The sequence below is a fragment of the Marmota marmota genome, unplaced genomic scaffold, assembly GCF_001458135.2.
Source record: "Marmota marmota marmota unplaced genomic scaffold, marMar, whole genome shotgun sequence".
NCBI lineage: Eukaryota > Metazoa > Chordata > Mammalia > Rodentia > Sciuridae > Marmota > Marmota marmota.
Window position 1 is genome coordinate 11,153,449 of NW_025999842.1, and position 25,522 is coordinate 11,178,970.

The 25,522-nt window shown below is 37.5% G+C and overlaps 1 protein-coding gene across 2 annotated transcripts in view; it reads right to left on the minus strand.

Annotated features, from left to right (window-relative positions):
• Mdn1 (midasin AAA ATPase 1) overlaps nt 1-25,522 on the minus strand; it is a 152,992-nt gene that overhangs the window by 123,720 nt on the left and 3,750 nt on the right. For both annotated transcript variants that reach the window (XM_015499360.2, XM_048808075.1), the window contains exons 2-7: nt 15,571-15,797; nt 4,805-5,029; nt 4,374-4,481; nt 4,105-4,297; nt 2,064-2,306; nt 1,693-1,824 (exon numbers count right to left, since the gene is read on the minus strand). In XM_015499360.2, coding sequence (XP_015354846.1) covers nt 1,693-1,824; nt 2,064-2,306; nt 4,105-4,297; nt 4,374-4,481; nt 4,805-5,029; nt 15,571-15,797 — 1,128 coding nt within the window. The remainder of the gene's footprint in view (nt 1-1,692; nt 1,825-2,063; nt 2,307-4,104; nt 4,298-4,373; nt 4,482-4,804; nt 5,030-15,570; nt 15,798-25,522) is intronic.

Sequence of the window (25,522 nt, forward strand, 5' to 3'; positions counted from 1 at the left end):
GGGAGGGAGGGAGGGAAGAACAGAGGGCCAAAGCGAATCGTTCTAATTTAGCAGGTACTAATTTTTCTTAGCAAAATTATTTTATACGTAGCTATAAGCTGAAGGGAAGAAGCACAAAAGAATATAGGGGCAATTCCAGGATATTCCAAAACTTGAAACTAAAGAAAATCATCCTAAATATTTGTAAAAGGTAACTTTAAATTAATGGGTCAGAAATGTGGATGTAGATCAGTGGCAGAACACTTGCCTAGCAAGTGTGAGACCCTAAGTTGGATCTCAACACTGTTAAGAAAAACAAATAAGAAAACCTAAGCCTAACCACACTAAAATTTTGTGGTTTTCTTTTTTTCCTTAGGCAAGAGATGTGTTTTGTTTTCTTTTTTTTCCTTAATAGTTTTTCCAACCTGTAGTTTTGTTAACATGTTTCAGTATATATTTTGTAATTAGTTGCCACTACAGTGTTGGGGGGGGGGCAGGGGACAACCCTTCTAAGTCTCCAGTAAACTTGGCAGAGCATGTCAACAATTTTTTTTTTAAATATTTGCAAAGCATATAATTCAGCAACTTAGAGAAAACAAACAGAGCTATTACTTGGGTACAGGCAAATGTCCATAGATTAAGAATATTCAGTATATTAACTTCTACAATGATAATTGGAAGACAAATCTAGCTGGCATAGTGGTGCATGCTTATAATCCCAGTTACACAGGAGGCCAAGACAGGAAGATCACAGGCCTGGGCAACTTAGCAAGACCCCATCTCAAAAAATAAAAAGGAAAAGGGCCAGGATATAGCTCAGTGGCAGAGTGCCTCTGGGTTTAATCCCCAATACAAGGGTAAAAAAAAAAAAAGACTAACTTACTCAGTTTGAAGATTCATAAATACTTATCCCAAAGAACTAACATTAGAGCATCATAGAAATACTAGAACAGATGGCAAGACATCAAAGTTAGCATCACAACTACTGTAGCTGAGATCTAAAAAATAAACCACAGATTTACAATTGTGTGCACAAGCACACACAAGGTAACCTGGTCAACTATTGTTGAGAAGTTCTAAAAATAACAAAATAATAATCAAGGGATCCTTGTACGCTCTTAAGTAAATACAACTTCACTATAATGATAATGAAATCCAAAAATGATTAAACCATAAACCTTCTGGAAACAAATGTGTTACCAGGAAAATGATCTGTACAAAATGAAACTCGAACTATAAGAATTTCCTAATGTTTATTAAGCACTGCAAAAGACCAAGTCAGAAACTGTTAATTTGATCTTTAATCTGGACTTGGGCAACACAAAAATGTACTCAGGTGTGGGACAGGGGCAGATGCCTAGGCATCATCATGGCCTACATGGAATATCCTTCATTTTATTTACTTTTCTTTGGTTCTAATTCCAAAATCTACAGGTCTAATGATTTTCCAGATAATGTGATATCTGAAAAAAATTGTCCATGAAGGCAGGCACTCAAAAAAGGATAAAATCAACAAGTACTTTTAAACTAGTTTTATTTATATTTCAATTTTATTTTTTTAAACTCTCATGGGTAGAAGTCAGCTCTAGTTCTGGGCTTCTTAAGAAACATCATTTTTTAAAAAATGAAACACCACCCCCAGTCACTATTAACAAATGACCTCAAAAACAGAAGAGATGTTATAGGAAACAGTGATTTAGTAAACTGGCATACCACATCTAAGGGGGCATAGTCAATATCCTCCAGAAGAATCCAATGGCCCTTGGTGGCTGCCTGTGTCAGGGTGCCAGGCTGCCACACAAACTCTCCAGGAACATCTGTGCAGCGATACATCCCCAATAGCATCTGCAGAAGAAAAACAAAATAATTAGAGAAACCACACTCCTAATATGCTAAGACTACTTCCTTTGATTAATTCTGTGAATCATTCCATAGCGATGTCATCAATTAAAGTTTTCACAGATTGCCCCAACAGTCATGAGCAAGAGTATTACCCATTTTTATATTCCCTTAGCAAAAACAATACTTGAATGCCAATAGTTACAAGAATGCCAAACCACCAATGCTTGCCATTTCTTAATTACCTTACTGTCAGTCTGATCTCCAAGCTGGACTTTGAGAAGCTGAGGAGGCTTTCTTCTACCTGTCATTGCAGCTAAATGTTCAACTAAGGAAGTTTTGCCACATCCTATTGGTCCTTCCAACAACACAGCATTCTGAGAAGCCACTGCCAAAGCCAGGGTCTGAAGATTTTTGCAGACAGACTTAACCAGCACATAAGATCGAAGGGCCAGCTCTTGTTCTCGTGAAGAACTCCTATTACTAGCCTAAGGAGGAGACAAGAAACAAACAAACAAAAGTCAGTGAAGAGTACTTCCCCTAAGGAAACAAGTTAATTTCTACAACAATGTTTCCACTGACCTCACATAAACCTTGGCTAATAAATTAATTATAACAAATCTAATGTAAAAAGTATGTTATACAAAGTAAGAATCTGACCTTTCTTCTTTCCCTTCTTGAATGAGGAGTACGTGTGAAAATGGAAGAAATTTTTTTAGTATTTATTTTAGTTATAAGCAGACAAAACACCTTTATTTTATTTTTACGTGGAGCTGAGGATTGAACCCAGTGCCTCATGCATGCTAATGAGTGCTCTACCTCTGGGCTACAATCCCAGCCCTGGAAGTAGAAATTTTTAACAAATTTAAGACAATGTCTCTCAAAGTTTTAAGAAGCTAAAAATGTTGATGCATGGGGAAGTGGGCTCAGCAAACCTCATCTATTACTGCTGGGTTTGTGTTTATTTCCTTCCTCTCCCCATATTCTAGAACTTCATATCTAACATTAAGAATGCAGGGATTGGGGATGAAGATAGGTGGTAATGTATACTCAGCACAGGTTGGACCCCTTCCCTCAAAAAAAGAATGCATTCATTGGGGAAATATGGACACCAAGAGAATATCATAACATTGTTAGATTTTTTTTTTTTTTTAAGGTATAGTAAGTGTTGGCATTAAGTCTTTCTTTTGGAGATAAATACTGGAATATTTATGAATGAAATGATATTGGAAAATTTTGCAGAAATATAAAGGAAACAAATGATTATGAATAGATTACTATTTAAGCTGGGTGAAAAGTATTTAAGGATTCATTACACCATTCTTCCTACTTTGGAACATGTTTGGCATTTTTCATTAAAAAAAAGTAAATAATATGTTTACTGGATAAATGTAGAATTTCAGTCAAAAGATGACACAGTTCTAAAGATAAAGTTCTAATTCTAGATAAGGTCACATTAAAAACCTGGAGGTACAGGTTTCTTAGTGCTGGTCATACAGATACATTCAATTTATGAATAATTACTTCACTAAACACTTATGACATGTACACTTTCGTATATGTATACTTCTATATTTTTTCTTTCTTTTTAATGCTACATGTCAGAAACAAACTGATGTTTTAAAGGCCTCAAGACTTGTTTCCAAGAAGAAAGTGGGTAGATCTGATCACCAAAGTGATGACTGAAGACTGCTAGAGAAAATCAGACTGTCTCCCAATGATTCCACAATTTTTTTTTTATCTCCCAGCCTGTCTAAAGTGGTCTAGAGCCACAATCTTGGAAGAAGATCATTTCATATGGCAGCAGGGAAGAAACACAACACATACTGCTCTCCCACACAATGGGCAAAGAATATTATGATAGAACTAAGGACAGGAGTTCTCTCTATTCTAGCTCTGTCTTTGCCAGTCTTTGCAGTCCAAGGTTCTCCAAGTCATTCTGCTCTGTTTCATATATTTAGGATAACAAATGCTACTCAATTTCATACAATTTTTGTAGTAAACAAACAAGATATGTGAAAGAATTTTGCTTAAGTTTTTTGTTTTTTTAGTGCTAGGAACTGAACCTAGGGCCTTGCACATACTGGGGAAGCACTCTACTACTGAGCTGTATATCCATCCCTCTTTTTTTCCCTTTGTTTCTTTTAATTTCTCCCTTGAACACTTTCAAAACTGGACCAGCAACTTGGATCACACCTGATTCATAAGAGCCCAACTAAGGAAGGAGCATACTCAGTGTTTCAGAGAGGAAAGGGAGCACATACCCTACTAATAATGCTAATATACCTGCTCTCCAGGGGCCGGAGTCTGCTTGGGCAATACCACACCACATACTGCTGTCACCCTGGAGGAGAGGTCAGCTGAAATAAGGTGTCCTTGTAGGTATTGCAGCTCCTTATCCTTATGCCAAAGGGAGGCTTCTGGATTGGCCAAAACCAAGGCCTTCTCTAAGTCCTGCAACTGGGCTTCTTCTAATAACCTGAGGGAAGAATCTCATCAATTATGTTATTGTACAAAAAAGTTACAGCAAAACCTAAAAGAAAGCTTTTGCTTACCTCAACCTGAAGTGGATCAATTCATCACTATTAAAAATCTTCTTAAGGAATGATAACTTGTGCTCTTCGTTCATATAGGTGACCAAGGCAAGACAGTTGGCTGTGTACCTGGAGAAAAAGGAAGTACATATGTATAGCTGATATGCAGTTGACTGGGAAAAAAAGAAAAAGAAAGAAAATGACTAGTCAACTGAACACTAGAGAATAAATGTGTTATTTAAGAGTAAATAAATCAATCATGAATTCACTTGATAAGAGCATGAAAAAGGTAGAACCACACTCACATCACCTCATTTTTTTTCTGAAGTGACACAAGATGAAGGAAGGAGAGTAAGAACTCAAAAGCCACAAGAACAAAAACAACAGATTGAACATGGTTTCCTTCTCCTTCCTCACACTATAAGCAAAGGAAAAATCTAGCAGCTACTCACCAACGGACCAAAGTGTCATGGCTTCTGAGGAGGGGGACACATACACTCCAGTCCCAGAGTTCCCGGAACACAGACTGCTCTTGCTGCAGAAACTTGTAGGCTGCTTCCATTAAGTCCCGAAGTTTCATCCGTCTTCGCCCATAGCGAACTGGATTAGCATCTGAACTCTCCAAGAAGAGTCTTTGAAAGACTGGGGAAGTGTCCTTGAAATACCTCAGGGCAAACCTTCAGAAAAAAAGAGTATTTTCATTGGCTGGTGGAAATATTCAAGTACATATCTCTACTCTGAGACAGGACTGTAGAACATAACAGAACTTTTAAGAATACAGGGAGGAAAATGCTAAAATTACCTAGTCCTATGACCAAACTGTTTAAGTTCAGGAACCACAGGACCATGACATGGGATAGCTGATTCAGAGGACACAAAAACCTAAACTGATAACTCAAAAAGTAGAGGGATTTATCACAAGTATTTATTACTAAAAACGTACTCATTTCCAACAAACATTTACTGAACTGTCACTATGGGCCAGACACTGTGTTAATACCTGAAGATTCAAAACCAAAGAGATATTTTTCTTAAGAATTCTGCCATCTGATAAAAAGAGAACACTTAACAAAAACAATAAGAAGCACAAAGAGAGTTCAACTGAACCTGGGGAAGTTGAGAAAAGATGCTTTAACTGCCTCTTAAAGAATGAAGAGGAGAACCTTGTGAGAACATAAAGAAAAAGGACATTCCACTAAGATAAAACAAAAAGTTCAAAAAGTTGGTCATAGTGGTACTTGCCTGTAATCCTGGCTATGCAGGAGTCTGAAGTAAGAAGACTGCAAGTTCAAGGTCAGCCTGGGAAACTGAGCAAGACCTTTTCTCAAAATAAAATATCAGAAAGGACTGGGACATAGCTCAGTGGTAGAGCACCCCTGGGTTCAATAGCCAACATCATACACACACAAAAGTTCAATAAGACATCTTCAGGAAACTGCCTGGTATGATAGTTGAAAACAGAAAGATGTTGATAGGCAGGAAATGAGGTGCTGAAGGAGGGCAAGGGCCAGATTATAAAAAGCTTGGGAGGCCATGGTAGAGATGCTGGGCCTTAAAAATTAAAATGTTTTCCACACAGCTATATTCTTCTATTAGAAATTCTAATAGACTTCATAAGAAATAGTGGCACAAAATCAGTCATACAGGCTTGTTTATCTGTATATTCAAAAGGGATGAGTGACCCTAGGATTTTGAGTTGGGCTGATCAATGAACATCTTCCCCCAAGTCTATTCTGTGAAGACTGAAAAGCAGTTGTTTCTCCAAATGCCCAAGTCACAGCAACAAAAAAATCTCAAGGCATACAAAGAAGCAGGGAAACAGACTAAAATCAAAGGAAAAGAAAATTCCAGAAACAGGGATTGAGAATGGAGCTCACTGGCAAAAGCTCTGGGTTCAATCTCCTTCACCCAAAACAAACAAACAAACAAACAAATAACTGCACTGGTAACAAACTAGAAGTGTTAGAACTCTATAGGAGTAGAGATTTTGTATTTGAATGAAATTTATCAGTTTGAAACAAAATATCTTTGACATATTAAATGACAACCATAAAGAAAACATCTATAACACACAGACACACACAAAATCAAAACATGTCACTATCAAAAAATTCATGAAAACACTAAGGCTGCCAGAAAAGACCACAAAAGTTAGAAGACATGCAGAAAACAAATAACAAGATAGCAACAGTAAATCTTTTTGCATAAGTGACCACTTTAAATAAAAATGGGTTAAACTCCTCATTCAAAACACATGGATTAGGCTGGGGAGTGGCATACACCTGTAATCCCAGCAACTCTGAAAGCTGAAGCAAGAGGATCAAAAGCTGGAGGCCAGCCTTAGCAATTTAAGGCCCTGTCTCAAAATAAAATAAAAAGGGCTAGGGGTGTGGCTTATTGATAGAGGACCTCTGGGTTCAATCCCCACTACCCATCCCCACACACATGTACAAAGACATGAATTAGGTAAGTAGAGAAAAAAACAGGATTTAATTATACGCTATCTACAAAAAGATATAGAATGAAAGTAAAAGAATAGGGACAAAATATCATACAAATGATAACCAAAACAGGTCCTAATGGACAAAATAGACTTTATGGTACTGGGGACAGAACACAGGGCCTCATGGATGCTAGGCAAATGCATTTCAACTGAACTACTTTCCCATTTCTTTTTATTTTCAGACAGGGTTTTGTTAGGTTGCCAAGGCTTGCCTCAAACTTGCTATTCTCCTGCTTCAGCCTCCTGAGTAGCTGGAATTACAGTTGTGTACCACTGCACCAGCACCACAATAACAGAACAACCAGAAGGAAACAGAGTACTTGAACAACACTAGAGACCAACAAATTAGACTTAACAGCCCTTACAGAATACTCCACCCTAAGAGCTGAATATACATTATTTTCAAGTACATATGGGATATTCAGGGATATCCCTGGACATAAAACAAGTTTCAACAAGCTTAAATGACTGAAAAGTATCTTTTCCTAATGGAATAATTCCTAAATCAGTAAAAGAAACAAAACTGGAAAAGCTAGACAATAGTGGAAATTAAGCAACACACCTGTAAACAATGGGTCAAAAATTGCATCACAAGGGAAATGTAAAAATACCTTAAAAAAAATGAAAACAAAAACATGACATACCAAAACTTTTGGAATGCAAGAAATTGTTAACAAGGAAGTTTAGAGTTATATACATTAAAAAAGAAGAAAGATCTTAGATTCATAACTTTCTTTACACCAAGGAGCTTGCAAAAGAACAAATTAAACATGAAATTAACAGCAGAAATTAATGAAATAGAGAACACACACACACACAAATCAATGAAACTGAGAGTTGATTTTTTTTTTAAAGACAAACAAAATGGCAAACACTTAGATTGAGGAAAAAGAATACTCAAAAGAACTAAAATCAGAAATGAAAGAAGAGACATTATAACCAATGCCAAAAAAATAAGGTATCAAAATGAAAACTCTGGCAGGGCGCAGTAGTGCACATCCATAATCTCAGCAGCTCAGGAAGCTGAGGCAGCAGGATGGTTGAGTTCAAAGCCAGCCTCAGCAAAAGCGAGGTGCTAAGCAACTAAGTGAGACTCTGTCTCTAAATAAAATACAAAACAGGGTTGGGGATGTGGCTCAATAGTCAAGTGCCTCTGAGTTCAATCCCTGGTAAATCCTTACCCCCCAAAAAAGAAAACTCTGAACAACTGTGTGCCAACAAACTGGACAGTCTAGAAAAAATGGATAAATTTCTAGAAACACATACAACCTACCAAGACAACTAGAAAATCTGAACAGACCAGGAATTAGGTAAAGAGAATGAATCATAAAACCTCCCAGGCAAAGAAAAGCCTAAAACCAGATGACTTTACTAAAAATTCTACCAAACATTTAAAGAATGTTTACATAAGGTTTACAACTAAACATTATGAGTGATCCCTAATGTAATTAAGGATCTGGGTGATTATCACACTTAAATGTAGGTTTGTCTTTGTAACAAATGTACCATTCCTGTGGGGGATGTTGATTAATTAGGAAGCTATGCATGTGTGAGTAAAGGATACTTATGGCAAATCTCTGTACCTTCCTCTCAATTTAGATATTAAACTAGAACAAGAGGGATGTGGTGGCATACTCCTGTAAACTCAGTGTCTGGGGAGGCTGAAGCAAGAGGATCTCAAGTTCAAGGCCAGCCCCAGTAACTTGGTGAGACCCTACCTAAAAATTTTTTTAAAAGTGGGGCAGGGAGCTGGGGATGTAGCTCAGTGCTAAAGTGTACCTGGGTTCAATCCCCAGTACCAAAAACAAAAACAAAAAATGAATAGCTCTATTCTTAAAAATAATAATATTTTTAAGTGTATTCTATTTTATATCTGAGGTGCCCCCTTTCCAAGCTCATGTGTTATACAAGACCATAAGATTCAGAGGTGAAATGAGTATGCCATGAGACCCTTAACTTTTTATCAGAGCCTTAATCCAGATGAATGGGTTAAATGGGTGGTAACCATAGGCAGGTAGGATATGGCAGGAGGAGGTGGGTTATGGTGGAGTGCCTATGGGGTATGTATTTTGTCCCTGGTCTGCAGTGTTTCTCTTTCTCTGCTTCCTGGTTCCATGTCCTGAGTGGGCTTTCCTTCTCCACACCTTTCCACCATGATGTTGTGCCTCACCTCTAGCCCAAAGCAACAAAGATGAACATCTATGGACTGAGACCTCTGAAACCATGAGCCCAAAATAAATTTGCCTCCTCTAAAAATATTGTCAGGTCTTTCTGTCACAGCAATGTAAAAACTGACTAACCAAAGGTTGTTTTTTTTTTTTTAATTTTAATAAAACTTTTACTTGAAAAGTGTGTCTACAGGGTTGGGAATGTAGCTCAATGTAAAGCACGTCTGACTAGCATGCATGAGGCCTTGGGTTCAATCTCCAATACCAGAAATAAAACAAAAAACAGTGTACAAGTTTTCTAAAATTGACTGTGGTGATAGCTGCTAATATATGAATTTAAAAAAAAATTGCAAACTAAGCATGATGGTCTTCAAAATGTATGTATATAAATGTATCATATGTGTCCACTGTCTCATGTGTGCAAGAGTGAGAATGATGTCTATTGGGCTGGAGGTGGTAGCACACACCTGTAATCCCAACAACTCAAGAGGCTGAGGCAGGAGGATCACAAGTTGAAGACCAGCCTCTGCAGCTTAGTGAGGTCCTAAGCAACTTAGCAAGATCTTGTCTCAAAATAAAAAATAAAAAGAAGGGCTGGGATGTTTCTCAGTGATTAAATGCCCCTGGGTTTAACCCCCAATACAAAAAAAAAAAAAAGAGAGAGAGAGACTTTTGGGAAGAAAAAGACACATTGAGTCTCAAAAGAGAAGGCTCCATGAAACCTTGAAATGCAGAAAGCACCAATGAACTTCCAAAATGCAAAATATAGCATTCTGTGAGCAACCCAGCCCATGTCCTCAGCCTTTGGTCCTCAATGTTGGTTGCCTGTCTTTGCCTACAAAAAGTAACAAGATGGGGACAATGAGCAAACATTAGAAAAACTGGCTCAAAATTGTGTAACTCTTCTCTGACTCTACTAGTTCAGCCCCCAGCTATTGCTCTTTTATAAATATTTCCCCATACCAAAGTGTTACTGTCTTTCCCTCTGGAGATGATCCACATTCTCCTTTCAATGTATATTCCTAGATTTACCTCAAAAGGTTCTCAACCTCAAGATGGCCTCATTCTCCACCAAATGTGTATTTCTTACTTTAGCCCAAAAGACATCTCTCAAGACAGCCAAATTCTCCCTTGAATGTGTTGGTTTTCTTAAATAAATCTGTGTCTCAAGACTAAAATTATTTCAGTCACATATGCCAAGGACCCTACTTGGCCTGAATTAAGGTGCCCCTCTCTAGGAACTTTTACAGTGACAACAGCAGTTATCTGCCGCAGTCTGGCTGGGCACAAATCATGAGCCACTCAATGAGGAACAAACTTTATTTCCAAACTCCACCAGCACACTCCACACACGCTCCCTGGGAACCTCCCTCTAACGCCATCCACGTGGCTCCTCCAGGCACACACCACACCAATCGGAAATCCCTCCTCCACGTGAACCCTCCAGGAATCCCCAGGAGATCTCCAAAGCAGCAGGCAACCTAGGCAGCAAGAGCCAGGGCCCCATTGCCCTACAGTAAAGGTCAAATATACAATACAATCAATCCAGCATCACAGCAATTATATATAGCTTAACTCAAAAATCATCATCTCAATGGTTCGCTGGCTGGCAAATGCCAGGCGTCATGACCGGCCATGGCTCTCAACCATTATCTTTGGAAGATAAAAATTCAGGGTGAAGAAAACCTTTCTTTCCAACCTTTGCAGTTCAAAGCTATAAATACAACAGCTATTTTGTAAAATCTTGGAGTACTTTCAAGACTGCTTGAATCTGTTTCCAGTTCTGCAATTCTAATCAGTCCCAAATAAATGTAATTTTCTTTGTTCTCCACTAGGTGGATTTTATTGTCAGTGAACAGAGCATTAACTACTTTTGGTCCCTCCTTCTGTTGTATGCCAGAACAACTATGCCCACATCCATGTATATAAAAGCATGCTCCATTCATGATTTTAAGAAGGAAGTGCATATTCTACCACAGCATTCTATCTGCTATTATTCACAAAGATGATGACAGGCCCCATCCACCACTGACCTTTCTAATCAGGGATGTCACTGATGTGGAGTCACATGCCTAGGACAAACAGGTGGCAGATAACTGAAGCTAAAAAATTAATCCAAATACAATCCAAATGAACTGTATCCTTAGAAATAAAGGTAGTCAATTTTATGTTTTCTTATCACCATAAAAGACAAAGCATATGTCTGGCCTGGGATGTGGCTCAAGTGGTAGCACGCTTGCCTAGCATGTGTGAGGAACTGGGTTCGATTCTCGGCACCACATAAAAATATTGTGTCCATCTAAAACTAAAAAATAAATATTTTTTTTTAAAAAGCGTATGGGTCTGATACAGTGGCATATGCTTATAATCCCAGCTACTCAGGAGGCTGATGCAGAGAAATACAAGTTTGAGATCAGCCTGGGCAATTTATTGAGACCCTCTCTCAAAATTAAAAATTAAAAAAAAAAGAAAAAAAATGGGGGGGCTGGGTTGTGGCTCAGCGGTAGAGCACAGACCTAGCACGTTCGAGGCCCTAGGTTTGATCCTCAGCACCACATAAAAATAAACAAAACTACTGTGTCCAACTAAAAAATAAATATTAAAAAAAAGAAAAAAAAGATGTATGTATGTATTTCTTAGGAATAAGAAAAGAAAAATGACTTGAGTTTACTTGGCATACTATAGTAGGAAAACACATATATGGTCTTGGACCAGATTCCTGGCTAGAGCTCCTAAAATTCTGGTAATTTCCTAAGTGGCAAGAATAAAAAAGGTGAAATAATCATCTTTTGTCAATTGGGAGGGTGGGGGTTACCGGGGATTGAACTCAGGGGCACTCAACCACTGAGTCACATCTCCAGCCCTATTTTATTTTTATTGGACACAGGATCCCACTGAATTGCTTAGCGCCCACTGTTGTTGAGCCTGACTTTGAACTCATGGATCTTCCTGTCTCAGCCTCCTAAACCACTGGGATTACAGGCATGTGCCAACGCTGGGGGTCATCTTTTGTCATTTCTAACAACCCCTTCAACTACAGCTGGGTTTATGTTAATGAGGTGACTTTCAATAAGCACTTAAAGATGGGGCTGGTTGGCAGAAAAACTAACCCTATGATTCTCAAAGGAGTTTTTAGGCCAACACCAGACCTCCAGGAAGGGAAGAAGGGTTGAAGGTTGAGTGGATCACCAATGATCAATGACTTAATCAATTATGCCTATATAAGGAAGTTTCCATTAAAAGTAAAAGAAGGGGGTTCTAAGAGCTTCTAGAGCATGTGGAAGTGCTGACAGGGTGGAGAAGCACAGAAGCTTTCCCTACCCCTTCCTGTGTATCTCTTCCATCCACCTGGCTATCCCAGAATCCATTCTTTTCTAATGCCTGATAAGTAACTCTGAGTTCTGTGACCCATTCTAACAAACATAACCCAAAGAAGATGTCAGAGAACAGCCGATATTTAGCCTATTAATGATAACTTGTATTTGAGATTGGTGTCTAAAGTAGTAGAATGGGGGACTCTCTATGGGACTGAGCCCTTAACTTAAAGGGTTGATACTAATTCCAGGTAGATAGTGTCAGAAATAAATTGAATTGCAGAACACTTAGCTGGTATCACAATTAGTGGGTATGGAAAACACCCCATACATTTTGGTGTCAGAAGTGAAGTGTTACAATCTAATAATCCCAATTTTGTGTATTCTTTTGTTTTTGTTTTTATTTAAAGAATTGGAACTGAAGTGTTGTGAGGGTATACAGAGAGAAAGAAACTTTTTCTTTTCTCCACTCCATCCCATTTCCATGTAGTGGTGAAGTTGCAGAACGTACACTATCTATAAATCTATGGCTAAAATCTGGAAGCACTAGTTTAATCGAGATAAAGAATGACTTGAGTTTACTTGAGTATTGAATGGATTTATTTGTTGTATAATTCAGTGCTAATTAGGAAACAAACCCAGGGCCTCTCACATGCTAGGCAAGGGCTTGAGCACAGAACATCCCCAGCTATGGATAACTTTTTGGAAAAAACAAAACAAAACAAAACAGAACCTTGAGGGGCTGAGTAGAGTGGCAGAACTCTGGCCTATCATGCATGAACCCTGGTTTCAATCCCCAGTGCCCTACCCACCTCCATAGACCATAAAACTTAACAGATATATCAGAATAGAGATGCACAAATTAGGAATGTTCTCAGAGTCCTGACAAAGAATTTATCAAAGAGTAAGAATAAGGGTGAGGACTCCAGATGCAAAAGTATTAATGAACAAGTAGCATAAGGGAAAAAAAGAATTGTTCCTCAAATATACTATAAGGTGCCTCATAGAAAGCACTTGGCCATAGAAAGAGTATCCACCTGGAAATAAAAGGCATTGGGAATGACTTTAGGGAGTGCAACTTCAACTGGGTTCCTCTTCTCTGGTCTCCCTTATTTGTTCTTATCCATTTCTTTTCATTTTCTCTTCCACTCTTCCTCATTCACACATTGTATTTAACTCATTGTAAATTGTGACTCAGGGTATAATATCAGTGGTAGAGACCTTGCTTAGCTTGTTCAAGGCCCTGGATTCAATGCTGACATCCCCAAAATAATAAATATATAAATGTATGTTTGTAAGAAATATAAATCTGTTTCCAGTTCTTTAAATACCCTACCATATTTGACCTTTTCACTCAGACAATGTGGCCCAGAGGTTAAGAGAAGAGTTGCCAGGGACAGTACCACACTCTTTGTCATACCAACAACTCAGGAGACTGGATTTAGGTCAGCCTCAGCAACTGGACAAGACCATGTCTCAAAATAAAAAATGAAAAAAAGGCTAAGAGTATACTGGGAGTATAGATCAGTGGTAGAGCACCCTGGATTTTATCTATATATTGCAATAAAATCCACAAAATTTAAAGGGGAGGGAGGCAGAGTTATCTATTAAATGAATATATCCTGTCTGAATGTATTAGGTAAAAATTTATCTTTACATGCCCCTACATGCATATATAGTGTTAATTTGGGGAGGTGCCAAATTTGGCACCTCCCCAAATTAACCAGCTGTTTTCCTAAAACTAAAAAGTGGAATTCCATTACACATCATCATCTATAGTTCTTTACAAAGGACTTCTTTCTTTCTTTTCAAGGTAGTAATGGGAATCAAACCCAGGGCCTTGAGCATGGTAGACAAATATTTCTACCATTCACCTATATCCCCAGCCAACTCTTGCTTGTTTTTAATTCACTCTATTATAGCATCTTTTGTACTCTGCATTTTATCACAGCGGGAACAAAACTAAAACAAACAGCCTTAGCAAGACAAAAAGAAGAAAACATAGGCATTTGCCTCATATTCATTTCCTAAGAACATAAAATCTGGGGCTTATGGAAAAATAGACCTAGTTAATCCATCACTTTAATGATTCTCAAACACAATCCTGAAGTATTCTACCATAAAGGCTTAACAGAAGTAGGAGTTCAAGTTACATAAAATTATAAAAGGAAGTTCCTCTCCCTTTTAGAAAAGTTCATGCAAATACAGCTCCCACCCAAATATCTGCAAGTCTTCATTTAATTTTTGGTCGTGGGGATTGAACCCAGGGGCACTTCACCACTTTGCTACATTCCCAATACTTTTTATTTATTATTTTATATAATTTTTTTAACATGCTGCTGGATCTTTATTTTATTCATGTATTTATATGAGGTGCTGAGAATTGAACCCAGTGCTTCACACACACTAGGCAAGAGCTCTACCACTGAGTCACAACCGCAGCCCTTATTTTTTAATTTTAAGACAGGATCTCATTAAGTTGCTGAGGCTGGCCTGGAACTTGCCATCCCCGGATTCAGCCTCCCAACCTGCTCGGATTCCAGGCATGCACTACTAGGCCCAGCACTTTCTTTCTTTCTTTCTTTTTTTTTTTTTTTTAATATATTTTTAGTTGTTGATAGACCTTTATTTTATTTATTTATATATGGTGCTGAGAATCGAACCCAGTATCTCACGCATGCTAGGCAAGTGCGCTACCGTTGAGCCACGGCCTCAGCCCCCAGCACTTTCTTTATTTGTTATTGTTTTGAGACAGGGTCTGGCTACAGTTGCCCAGGTTGGTCTAAAATGCCTGAGGCTCAAGAGATCTTCTTGCCTCAGCCTCCAGAGAAGCTGGGTTTTCAGGCTTATGCCATCTTGCTCAGCATAAGAAATCTCATCCATCTAGGATGGTGTGGGAGCATCATCCAAATCCGTTTTATATGCATATGTTGCCAAATGATATAATCCTTAAGGACTGGGGGCATATCTTGGCCATTTTTCAAGACTTGTCTTGTTGGCCAAGACTCGAGAGAAACCCAGTAAATGCTTATTGAGCTGAGAGGTAATAAGTGGATTCTGTTGTGAGTATTCTCATACAACAGGATAACTGTGATTAGAGGGTTTGGATCTTCAGGTCAACTTATCTCTCTTCTTTCTGTATTTCCCTTCAACTCAGACTCCTAATTACTTCCCAGCAGAGAGAAAGTTCTAACACCTCAAGAAAAAACATGAAGAATAAAATTGCTACTCACGGGAGCACATCAGGATGGCTACTAATGAGCTTGCTCATACACACACAGAGGCGTTCATGCAGATCATGGTTAACATGGCCTCCTGTCTTGATGGCTTCAGCATTCCTTTCCAGCAAATCCAAAAGGAGAGGGCGCAGCTGACGGCCAATCAGCACAGTGTAATCCTTATCCAAGAGCAACTGTGCTAAAATACTCAGGATAGACTGGCGATCTTGAGGTGTCCACACCTGAGAGAGAGGAAAAATAAAATGTTCATGTAAACAGTACTCATTTGTATTGCTAGAGAAGACCAGAGAAGAGTCCTAGCGCAGAATCAAAATAATCAATTTTCAGACTTAATGAGTTTCTCTTATAAAACAGTGGTGTTTTTATGAAATAGAGGACTCGAATTAACTTATTACTAATAAGCTTCAGTTCACTGGGGTAAAAGAACTGATGCTGTACGGTGATGCATGCCTGTAATCCCAGTGGCTTTGGGCAGAAGGATCTCAAGTTTAAAGTCAACCTCACCTCAGCAACTTAGTGAGACCCTAAGCAACTTTGCAAGACCCTCTCTAAAAATAAAAAATAAAAAAGGGCTGGGAATGTAGCTCAGTGGCTAAATTTAACAGGTTCAACTCCCCATACCAAAAAACAACAAACAAACAAACCAAAAAATCCTGATACGTGAATTCTAAGTAAAATGCTATACAGTCCCTTAAAAACAACCTATATTGCAGGGTTTCAACACTGTCCAGGGCATCTAAAACCCCAATGCTCCTCTGGTTCCCTTACTTGAATGAAAAACCTAAGAAATCTATAGTTACTATGCAAAAGTAACATCTCTGGTTAAGAAAAGTCAGAAATACAAAATTAGGGACAAGGGGCAGAGCTCAGTGGTAAAGCATGTCTTAACATGTAGGAAATTCTTCTTTTTCTAAGGTTTTGAGATGTAATGTTAGTTATTTGGTGACTTTCTATTTCTTTAATGAATGAGCTCAATGCAATGAACCTTCCTCTTAGAATTGCCTTCACAGTGTCTCAGAGATTTTGATATGTTGTTACACTATTCTCATTTACCAATTATTTTATTTCATCCCTGATTTCTTCTGCTATCTAGTCATTCAATATCTATTATTTAGTCTCCAGTGTTAGAGTAGCTTCTTTTATAGTTGATTTCATTATGATCTCATAGAATACAATGTATTATCTCTTTTTTTTTTTTTTTTGTACATGCTAATAGTTGCTTTGTGGTCTAAGATATGGTCTATTTTAGAGAAGGATCTGTGTGCTGCTGAGAAGTTAAGTATATTCAGTCATTGATGTATAAAATATTCTATATATCTGTTAACTCTAAGTTATCAACTGTATATTTTAGTTCTATAGCTTCTTTAGTTTTTGTTTGGAGAATCTATCCAGTGGTGACAGAGATGTGTTAAAAACACCCAATATTATTGTGTTGTGTGGTCTATTTGCTTCTTGAAATTAAGAAGAGTTTGTTTGATGAATGCAGATACTCCATTGCTTGGGGCACAAATTTTTACAATTGTTATGTCTGGTTGATGTATAATTCCCATAAGCAGTATGAAATGTGCTTTGTCTCTTCTGATTAGCTTTTGCTTAAAGTCCACTCTACCTGATAGGAAGACAGAAACCCCTGCTTATTTACGAGATCCATGTGAATGATGTTTTTCCCATCCTATTACCTTCAGTCTGTGGATGTCTTTGCCTATGAGGAGAGTCTCTAGGTGATGGCATATTGTTAGGCTTTGTTTTTTCATCCAATCTGCCAGTTTATGTCATTTGATGGATGAATTTAGGCCATTTATATTCAATGTTATTATTGAGAAACAATTTTTATTCCCTGTCATTTTATTTCTGGATTTTAATTTGAATTAGTTTCTTCACTGACTATTTTTCTAGAGTAGTTCCTCCTTTGGCTGGTTTTCACTTTGTTTTTCACTTCTTCATGAAATATTTTATTGAGTGTATTTTGTAGTGCAAGCTTTCATTTAACTTTTGTTTATCATGGAAGATTTTTATTTTATCATCAAATATGAAGCTTAATTTTGCTAGGTTATAGTATTCTTGGCAGGTATCCATTTTCTTTCAGAGCTTGGTATATATTATTCCAAGACCTCCTAGCTATGAGAGTCTGCGTTGAGAAATTAGCTGAGATCCAGATTGGTTTCCCTCTAAATATAACCTGATATTTTTCTCTGGAAGTCTTTAAAATTCTATCCTGGTCTGTGGTTGTGGTTCAGTGGTAGAATGCTTGCCTAGTACCTGTGGAGCACTGGGTTTGAACCTCAGCACCACATAAGGAAAAAAAAATGAATGAATGAAATAGAGGTATTGTGTCTATCTACAACTAGAAACATTTTTTTTTAATTCTATCCTTATTCTGTATTTTATCCCTGATTTCATGCTTTACAACATCCTTTACCTTGCAAATTAGTTTACCTATGTACATTTTAAAATCCTACTTTGACATTTATTCCACCATGGTGTAGTTAGATTCTGTTATTGAAGTATCTTGGTTTGTTTGGGGCAATTTGTTCCCTTGCTTTTTTATTTTGTTTGTGTGTCTACCTACCTAAGAGTATGGATCTGAGTCAGTAGACATTCTACCTAAGGGTTTATAGTGTCCATGAAGGTTTCTAGTAACCTCACTGTTTAGGGGGAGACAAATAAAAACAACAACCAATGCAAAAAATATACAGCATTAAACCAAATAGTTCCTGCTATGACATCAATGATGTTAATTGTCACAATACACATTAATATAATCAGTTATTGCCTATAATAAAAACAGTAAGTCTGCAAAATGGTTTATAATTTTGAATGGTAGACAGGGAGAGAACAGAAGTGATGTAGGATGTGATGAATACGGAGGAGGAGGAAAGAAGTAAAAAACTAAACAAAGACTAAAAGAACAATAGAGATTGTTAGCAGAAGAGAGAATCTAGTGAACAGACACATGAGAAAAAATATATGTAAAAATTTTAAAAATTAAGAATATAAAAGAATACAAAACTAAGATATATGTATCAAACATCCTCGTCCTCAAAATACTGATCCATGAAAAATGGCTTCAAAAATGAGGGGCACAAAGAAAAGGTAAAAGAAAGATCTGGATGAAAAGTTAAAGAATTGTTTCCACTGGAATTCAAAAAGTTAAAGACTTGTTTCCATTGGAATTCAAAAGATTCCCAGCTTCCCTCCTCAGCAGTGTTCGGTGAGGTCACTGGGGTCACCTGGAGGGTGATGCTTGCTCTACTCTCAGGGTAGGGTTGCTGGAATGAGAGAGGTAACCCCTAAAGGAAATGTTTAGACTTAGGTAGGCTCCAGGCTCTTTGGTCTGAAGGTTTTAAATAAGCAATTGCTGGTCCACACTGGAAGAGAATCCCAGGGATCTCCCCTGGGTTCCACTCAAGTGGTGGAGGAGCCAATTCTTAGTCCACTATGTCACCAGCAGACCCTATGTTTCCTGCTCTCAGGTTCAGTCCCCAATCTTAGCCTCTCCTGCCCCTGCCCTTCTGAATTCCCAGCGAGGCACATTTCTTCTGCCTGGTCCTGCAAGCAGCCGGATTGGAGAGCAGGGGTGAGAGCTGGGTGGATTTCCACCACCAGCTGTCCCCTGTGTAAACCTCTCTCCAGGGCTGATTTTCTCCTGGTCACTTAGGCACAGTCTCTGTCCAGTGATTTGGGTTTGCCAGGTCTGTATTTCAGGCCAAACTCAGGCTTGCCAGGAATCAGTTACCCCAGCTGTTGGCCCCTGTGCCAAGGCTGCAAAATGGTTCTTCCCCTGTCCTCCACAGGCAGCCAGGAGAGATGTGGCTTCTTTCCCACACAAAGATATTGTGCAGCACCCCTTTCAATTTAGTCGGACAGTAGGTTTGATCTCTGAATTCTCTGCACCAAGACATGCCTCAGGCCTCCCCAAAATGCAGGTTCCTTTAATTCCTTTACCTTCCACTTTGCTCTCAGATCACTCTGGCTGGTGCCTCTAGCCATGCAACGGCACTGGGGATTTCTTCCTTATTTTATTATATCCAATCTCCCTAGTCCCAGATTTGCTTTGAATGTCCAGTATTAAATTCCAGTAAAGAGCTCCCTGCTTTTCTGTTCACCCACCTTGCTGAGAAGCTGCCCATTTGCTTTCTTGGTTTTATACCATGGAGCAGCCAGGAAAGTGGCATTCTCTATTCTGCCATCTTGACACCCACAGGATTGATTTTTATGATTAAAATTTGCTTTTTCTTCTTATTTTTAATGTTTTAGTTATAGATGGACACAATACCTTTATTTAATTTATATGTGGTGCTGAGGATCAAACCCAGTGCCTCACACGTTAGGCAAATGCTCTACCACTGAGCTACAATCCCAGCCCTCAAGAGTTGCCTATTCTTGAATTTTATATAAACTGAATCATTTATTATTACTCCTTGCTATCTGGCTTCTTTGCTCTGTATAATGATTTTCACAATCCATATAGTGGTATGAATCAATAACTTATTCCATCTCATTAGTACTATTTTTCCTATATGAATACACCACAATCTATTCATTCACTTGTACATGGATATTTTCATTTTCCCAGCTATCACTGAAGTTACGGACTTTTGTGTACAAGAGATTTTGGGACACATTTTCATGCTTTCTCATTAACTAAAGTGGGACTGTTGGGTTATATAGTAATTGTATGCTCAACTAAAAGTAAAAATTTTATACATGCTAAGCACACACTCCATCCAGCTGTACCCACAACCCTAAAACTGTACTTTAAATTTAAAACAATTTCAAAGAAATATTGTAGTGTTTAACTTTAAAAGAAACTTCTCCAAACTAGTTTATCATCTTAGCGGTCCACCAGCAAGCAATGTCTAAGACTTGTAGTTGCTACATTCTTAGTCTTAATTTTAGCCATTCTAGTGGTGGTGGAGCAAGATGTCTCCTGTGCTTTTATTTGCATTTACCTCATGACAGGATTCTGAGATTTTTTTCAGGCATTAAAAAGCCACTCAAATATTTACTTTTATGATACTGCTGATAAAGTCTCTAACTTTCTTCTTTTGTGTGTGTGTGTGTGTGATGGGGATTGAACCCAGGGCCTGGTGCTACTACTGAGCTATACCATGATTACTTTCACCTACTGTTAAACTGTATTATTTATTTTATTATTCCATTGTAATGTATAAGTTCTTCTTCTTCTTTTTAATGTGTAAGTTCTTAACATCTTAGTCCTGTTAGAAATGTTTGTGCTATTCTGTCCTAGATTGTGGCTTGACTTCATTTTCATGTTTTGTAAAGTAGGTATTTTACATTTTGATGAATTCAACATTAAGACTTTATGTTATGATGTTTTTAGTGTCCACTCAAAAAAATCATTGTCTCCCCAAATCTTTTGTCTTTTCGTGCTTACAAAACTTTTTCAGTTGGGCGTACTGATACATAAGAAGCCACTTGAGAAGCTGATGCAGATCACAAATTCAAGGCTTGCCTGGGCAACTTCACAAGACCTATCCCAAAATAAGAGGCTGGGGTGGGGGAAGAAATTATGTACTTAGCAGTTTTAGTTTTGACTTTTATGTATACATTTATGATGTACTATTAACTGGTGGGCTTGACATAAAGTGGAGTCAAGGTTCACTTTCTTCCCCAGTGTTATTATCCTCTCCAGCAAAAATTATCTAAAAGTCTATCTAGGCTGAATGAAGTGTCCCATAACTGTAATCCCAGCTACTCAGCTAAGGCAGGAGGATCTCAAGTAGAGGCCAGTCTTAGCAACTTAGTAAGACCCTGTCTCAAAAAGAAAAGAGGGCTGGCGATGCAGTTAAGTGGTAGAGTATGCCTGGATTCAATCCCCAGTACTGCAACCAAAAAAAACTGATTGTCTGTCTATTCCCTGTTTATTTATTTGACAGCCTTATTAAAAACCAATTGACTTTATTATGTGTGAATCTATTTCTGAATTTTCTAATCTTTATACACATCATTATACCAACACCATAGTCTTGGTAACTGCAGCTTTATAGGTTTTGAAATAAGTCAGTTAAATCCTCCAACTTTCTCTCTTCCAAAATTGTTTTAGCTATTCTACTTAAATTGTGTCTCATTTTAAACTTTGAAATTATTTTATCTATTTCTGTACACACATACACACACACACAGAGCTGAGATTTTAAATGGGTTTGTGTTGAATCTATAGATTAATTTGGGAAAAATCTTATTCTAACCCGTTTCATCCCATCATCTCAGATCTGGAACACCTATAGTGTACAATATATAAAAATGCAAAATAATTGTAATTACAGAAAATTAATGTAAAAACATATAAGTTCTAGATTTCAGCCTATTTTAACGCACCTTGTCCATTTTATTGAAATATTCACAGAATTAAAAACTTCGGACTCATGAGCTAGCAATATCAAATCTTCCAATTAACAGCATGTTTCCATTTACTTAGGTCTTATTTGTCTTACCAATCTCTTGTAATTTCCAATGTACAGACCTTGTACTACTGCTCTTGTTTTGGACACAGGGTCTTACTAGGTTGCCCAGGATAGTCTCTGATTTACAATCCTTCTGCCTCAGCCTCCTGAGTAATGGGGATTATAGGCATGTACCACCACACCCAGATCCTTATCTGTTTTTTCAACAAATTAATTTCTAGTTTTACTTAATTGCTCTATAATACCTACATTTTCTATTTCATTAATTTTCATTATCATCTTAATAATTCTCTTCCTCTATTCACCTTGGGTTTAATTTGCTCTTCTTTTCTAATTTCCTAATTGGAATACTTATTTTTATATCATGATTTTTCTTTCCTAAGAATTAATACTATGAAATACCCTCTAATAGTGCTTCAACTGCATTTCACAAATTGGGATACACTGTTTTCAATACAATTCAGTTAAATTCCTCATTTTTTGGTAATGATTTCTTTTTCAATCATCAGTTTTTACAAGTTTTTACTTAATTCTATTATTGAGAGATTTTCCTCAGTATCTTCTTGGGGTTTTCTCCAGTGTGGTTACAGAATATATCTTGTACATTTCAATTCTCTTAAATTTGAGAGTTGTCTAATGGTCAGTTGTTATAGTTTAGATATGAGGCACCCCCCCACACAATGTCTCATGTATGAGACAATGCAAGAGCACAGGTGAAATGATTAGGTTGTGAGAGCTATAATCTAACCAGTGAATTAATCCACTAATGTGGATTATTTGGGTGGTAACTATATAGGCAGGTAGGTGTGGCTAAACAAAGTAGTTCTCTGGTGATACACATTTGGGGTTTATATTTTGTCCTTGGTGGGCAGAGCTCTCTCCACTTCCTGGTTGTTATGTTCTGAGCTGCTTTCCTCTGCCACAAGCTTCCACCACAAAGTTCTACCTCATCTTGGGCCCAGAGCTTACAGAGTCTGCTGACCATAGACTGAGCCTCTGAAATCATAAGCCAAAATAAACTTTTCCTCAAGCGACTCTCGTCAGGTATTTTGGTCACAGTGACAAAAAAATAACTAAAACACCAGTAAAGGATCTTTTTGATAACTATTGCAGGTATACAAAATATATATTCTGCAGTCACTGGGTACAACACCCTACAAATGTCAATTAGGTCAAATTCATTGATGTTTTTCAGGTCTTCAACATACTTACTGATGTTCTGTATTTGTTTCATTTATTACTAAAAGAAAAGTGATGTTGACATCTCCAGTTATAATTTGAAATTGTCTTTTCTGTCACACTTTGACACTTTGTTTTAAAACTCTGTTATTAGGTACACATGTATTTAGGCTTGTTGACTTTTTGGTAAGCATTACTCTTTTTATTATTATGAAATACCCTTCTTTATCTCCAGTAATATTCTTTCTCTTAAATTTTACTGTCTATAATATTAATACAGCACTCCAATTTCTTTTGATTCCATTTGCATGGATCTCCTTTTCCATCTTTCATTAATTTTTTTAATACTTATTTTTTAGTTTTAGGTGGACACAATATCTTCATTTTATTTTTATGTGGTGCTGAGAACTGAACCCAATGCCTCACACATACTAGGCAAGCACTCTACTACTGAGCCAAAACCCCAGCCACTTTTTCCATCTTTTTATTTTTGTTTCTAAATTTAAAATGCAACTCATCTAATCAGCATACACTTGGGTCTTGCTTTCTTTAATAAAATCTGACAAACTGTTTAACTAGTGTATAATTGATATGACTGAGTTTAAAAATACCATCTTGATGTATGTTTGTACTAGCTTTACTTTTGCCTATTTCTCTTTCTGCATTCTTTTATATTAGTGTTTTCTGGGAAATGGGCCAAATTTATCTACACGTGAATGGTACCAGGGGCACTTACCCACTGAGCTTCATCCCCAACATTTATTCATTTATTTTAAGAATGGGATTTCCTAAGTTCCTTAGGGCCTTATTAAGTTGCTGAGGTTGGCACTGAACTTGCAATCCTCCTGCCTCAGCCTCCCAAGCTGTTATCTACATTTTTATATACCAAGTTACTTTTAATTAGATACTCAACATAATAGATATCATATTAGTAGTCTAGATTTTATTCTCTTTCTTTGTTCTAGTAGGCAATCAATCTATGTTCAGAGTAGCCTGATTCTTCCAACATTTGTTTTAAATTTTGTTAAGTATGGGTCTAGGAAATTCTCTATTCTAACAAGCAATTTAACCCTATTTTTAAGTTAGGGTCCTTTTGGGTTTTCCACTGATTATCCTGATAGTCAACCTGGACTTTCCATTTCAACTGGTAGTAGTTTAGCATCTCCTACAAACCCACATTGCTATTCTTTGCCCAGTCTCATGGATTCTCCCTGTACAAACAATTTTATATTCAGCCAAATACTTAACCTGTCCATACTCCTAGAGCTGTTCCTAAATTCCAATGCTCTTCTGAGAATACACTAGCTGTCTCAGCCCCCTGAGACTTTGATCTGTCTTTGTGGCTTAGGCACACCACCATTACTGAATTTGAGTTCATCCTCCTCAAAAAAGGATCCAGTAAGTGTTATAGGCACATATACAGGATAATTTTAGGGATTACCTTATTTTCCTTTGTCAGAGATTGCAGTTTTCTAAGTTGCCTTTTACTCAATGTTTGAAATAGTTTTCGTGTATTTTATCCAGAATTTTCTAGTTGTTTCTTAGCAATAGAACTAATCCAGTACCAGTTATTCTATTATGGCCAAAAAGAGATATGTATTTGACCACAGGGGCCGACTCCAGTCAACAACACCAGGGGGTAATAATTTAAGAAAGCACAGTGTTGCACGAGTATCAAACCCTGGGCAAGGTGGAAAATTAGGCTGGGCAGGGTTTCTTCTTATTTTTATACTACTTTTTTTTATTAATTTGTTTAGTTTGAGGCTGGATAATTAATTCCTTGTCTTGGGTGGTTGTTCTGTAAATTCTAAGGACATTTAGCAACATCCCTGGCCTCTAAGCACTAGATACCAGAAGATTCCCTGCCCCTACTATCTCTAATAACCAAAAATGTCTCAAGATTTGCCCTCCTTCCCAAGGGAGGGGGACTGCCCCACCCTGAGAACCAGTAGACTGGCATCGAAATACATTTCCAGGGTACACTTGTCTAGCATGTAACACCTCCCTTGAATCCCCAGGGTTTGAGTCCCAACATTAAAGGAACAAAGGGAAGACTGTAGGAAAAGGAGTACAATGGCATACCAAGTGGTTTCCCTAGTTTTGTTTTTTAATTTTTGCAGTGCTAGGGTTTGAACCCAGGGCATCATGTATTAAGCAGACCTTCTTCCACTGAGCTAAACCCCCTGCTCAAGTCAGATTCCATTTTGGAAAGATCAGTTTGATTCTGGAAACAATGGGGAGCTTTATGCAAAGCAGTTACAGATTTGGATTTGTCTTATTAATAATTAAATTAAATTAGCAAAATAAAGAATCCATATATTTAAAAACTTACGTTATTA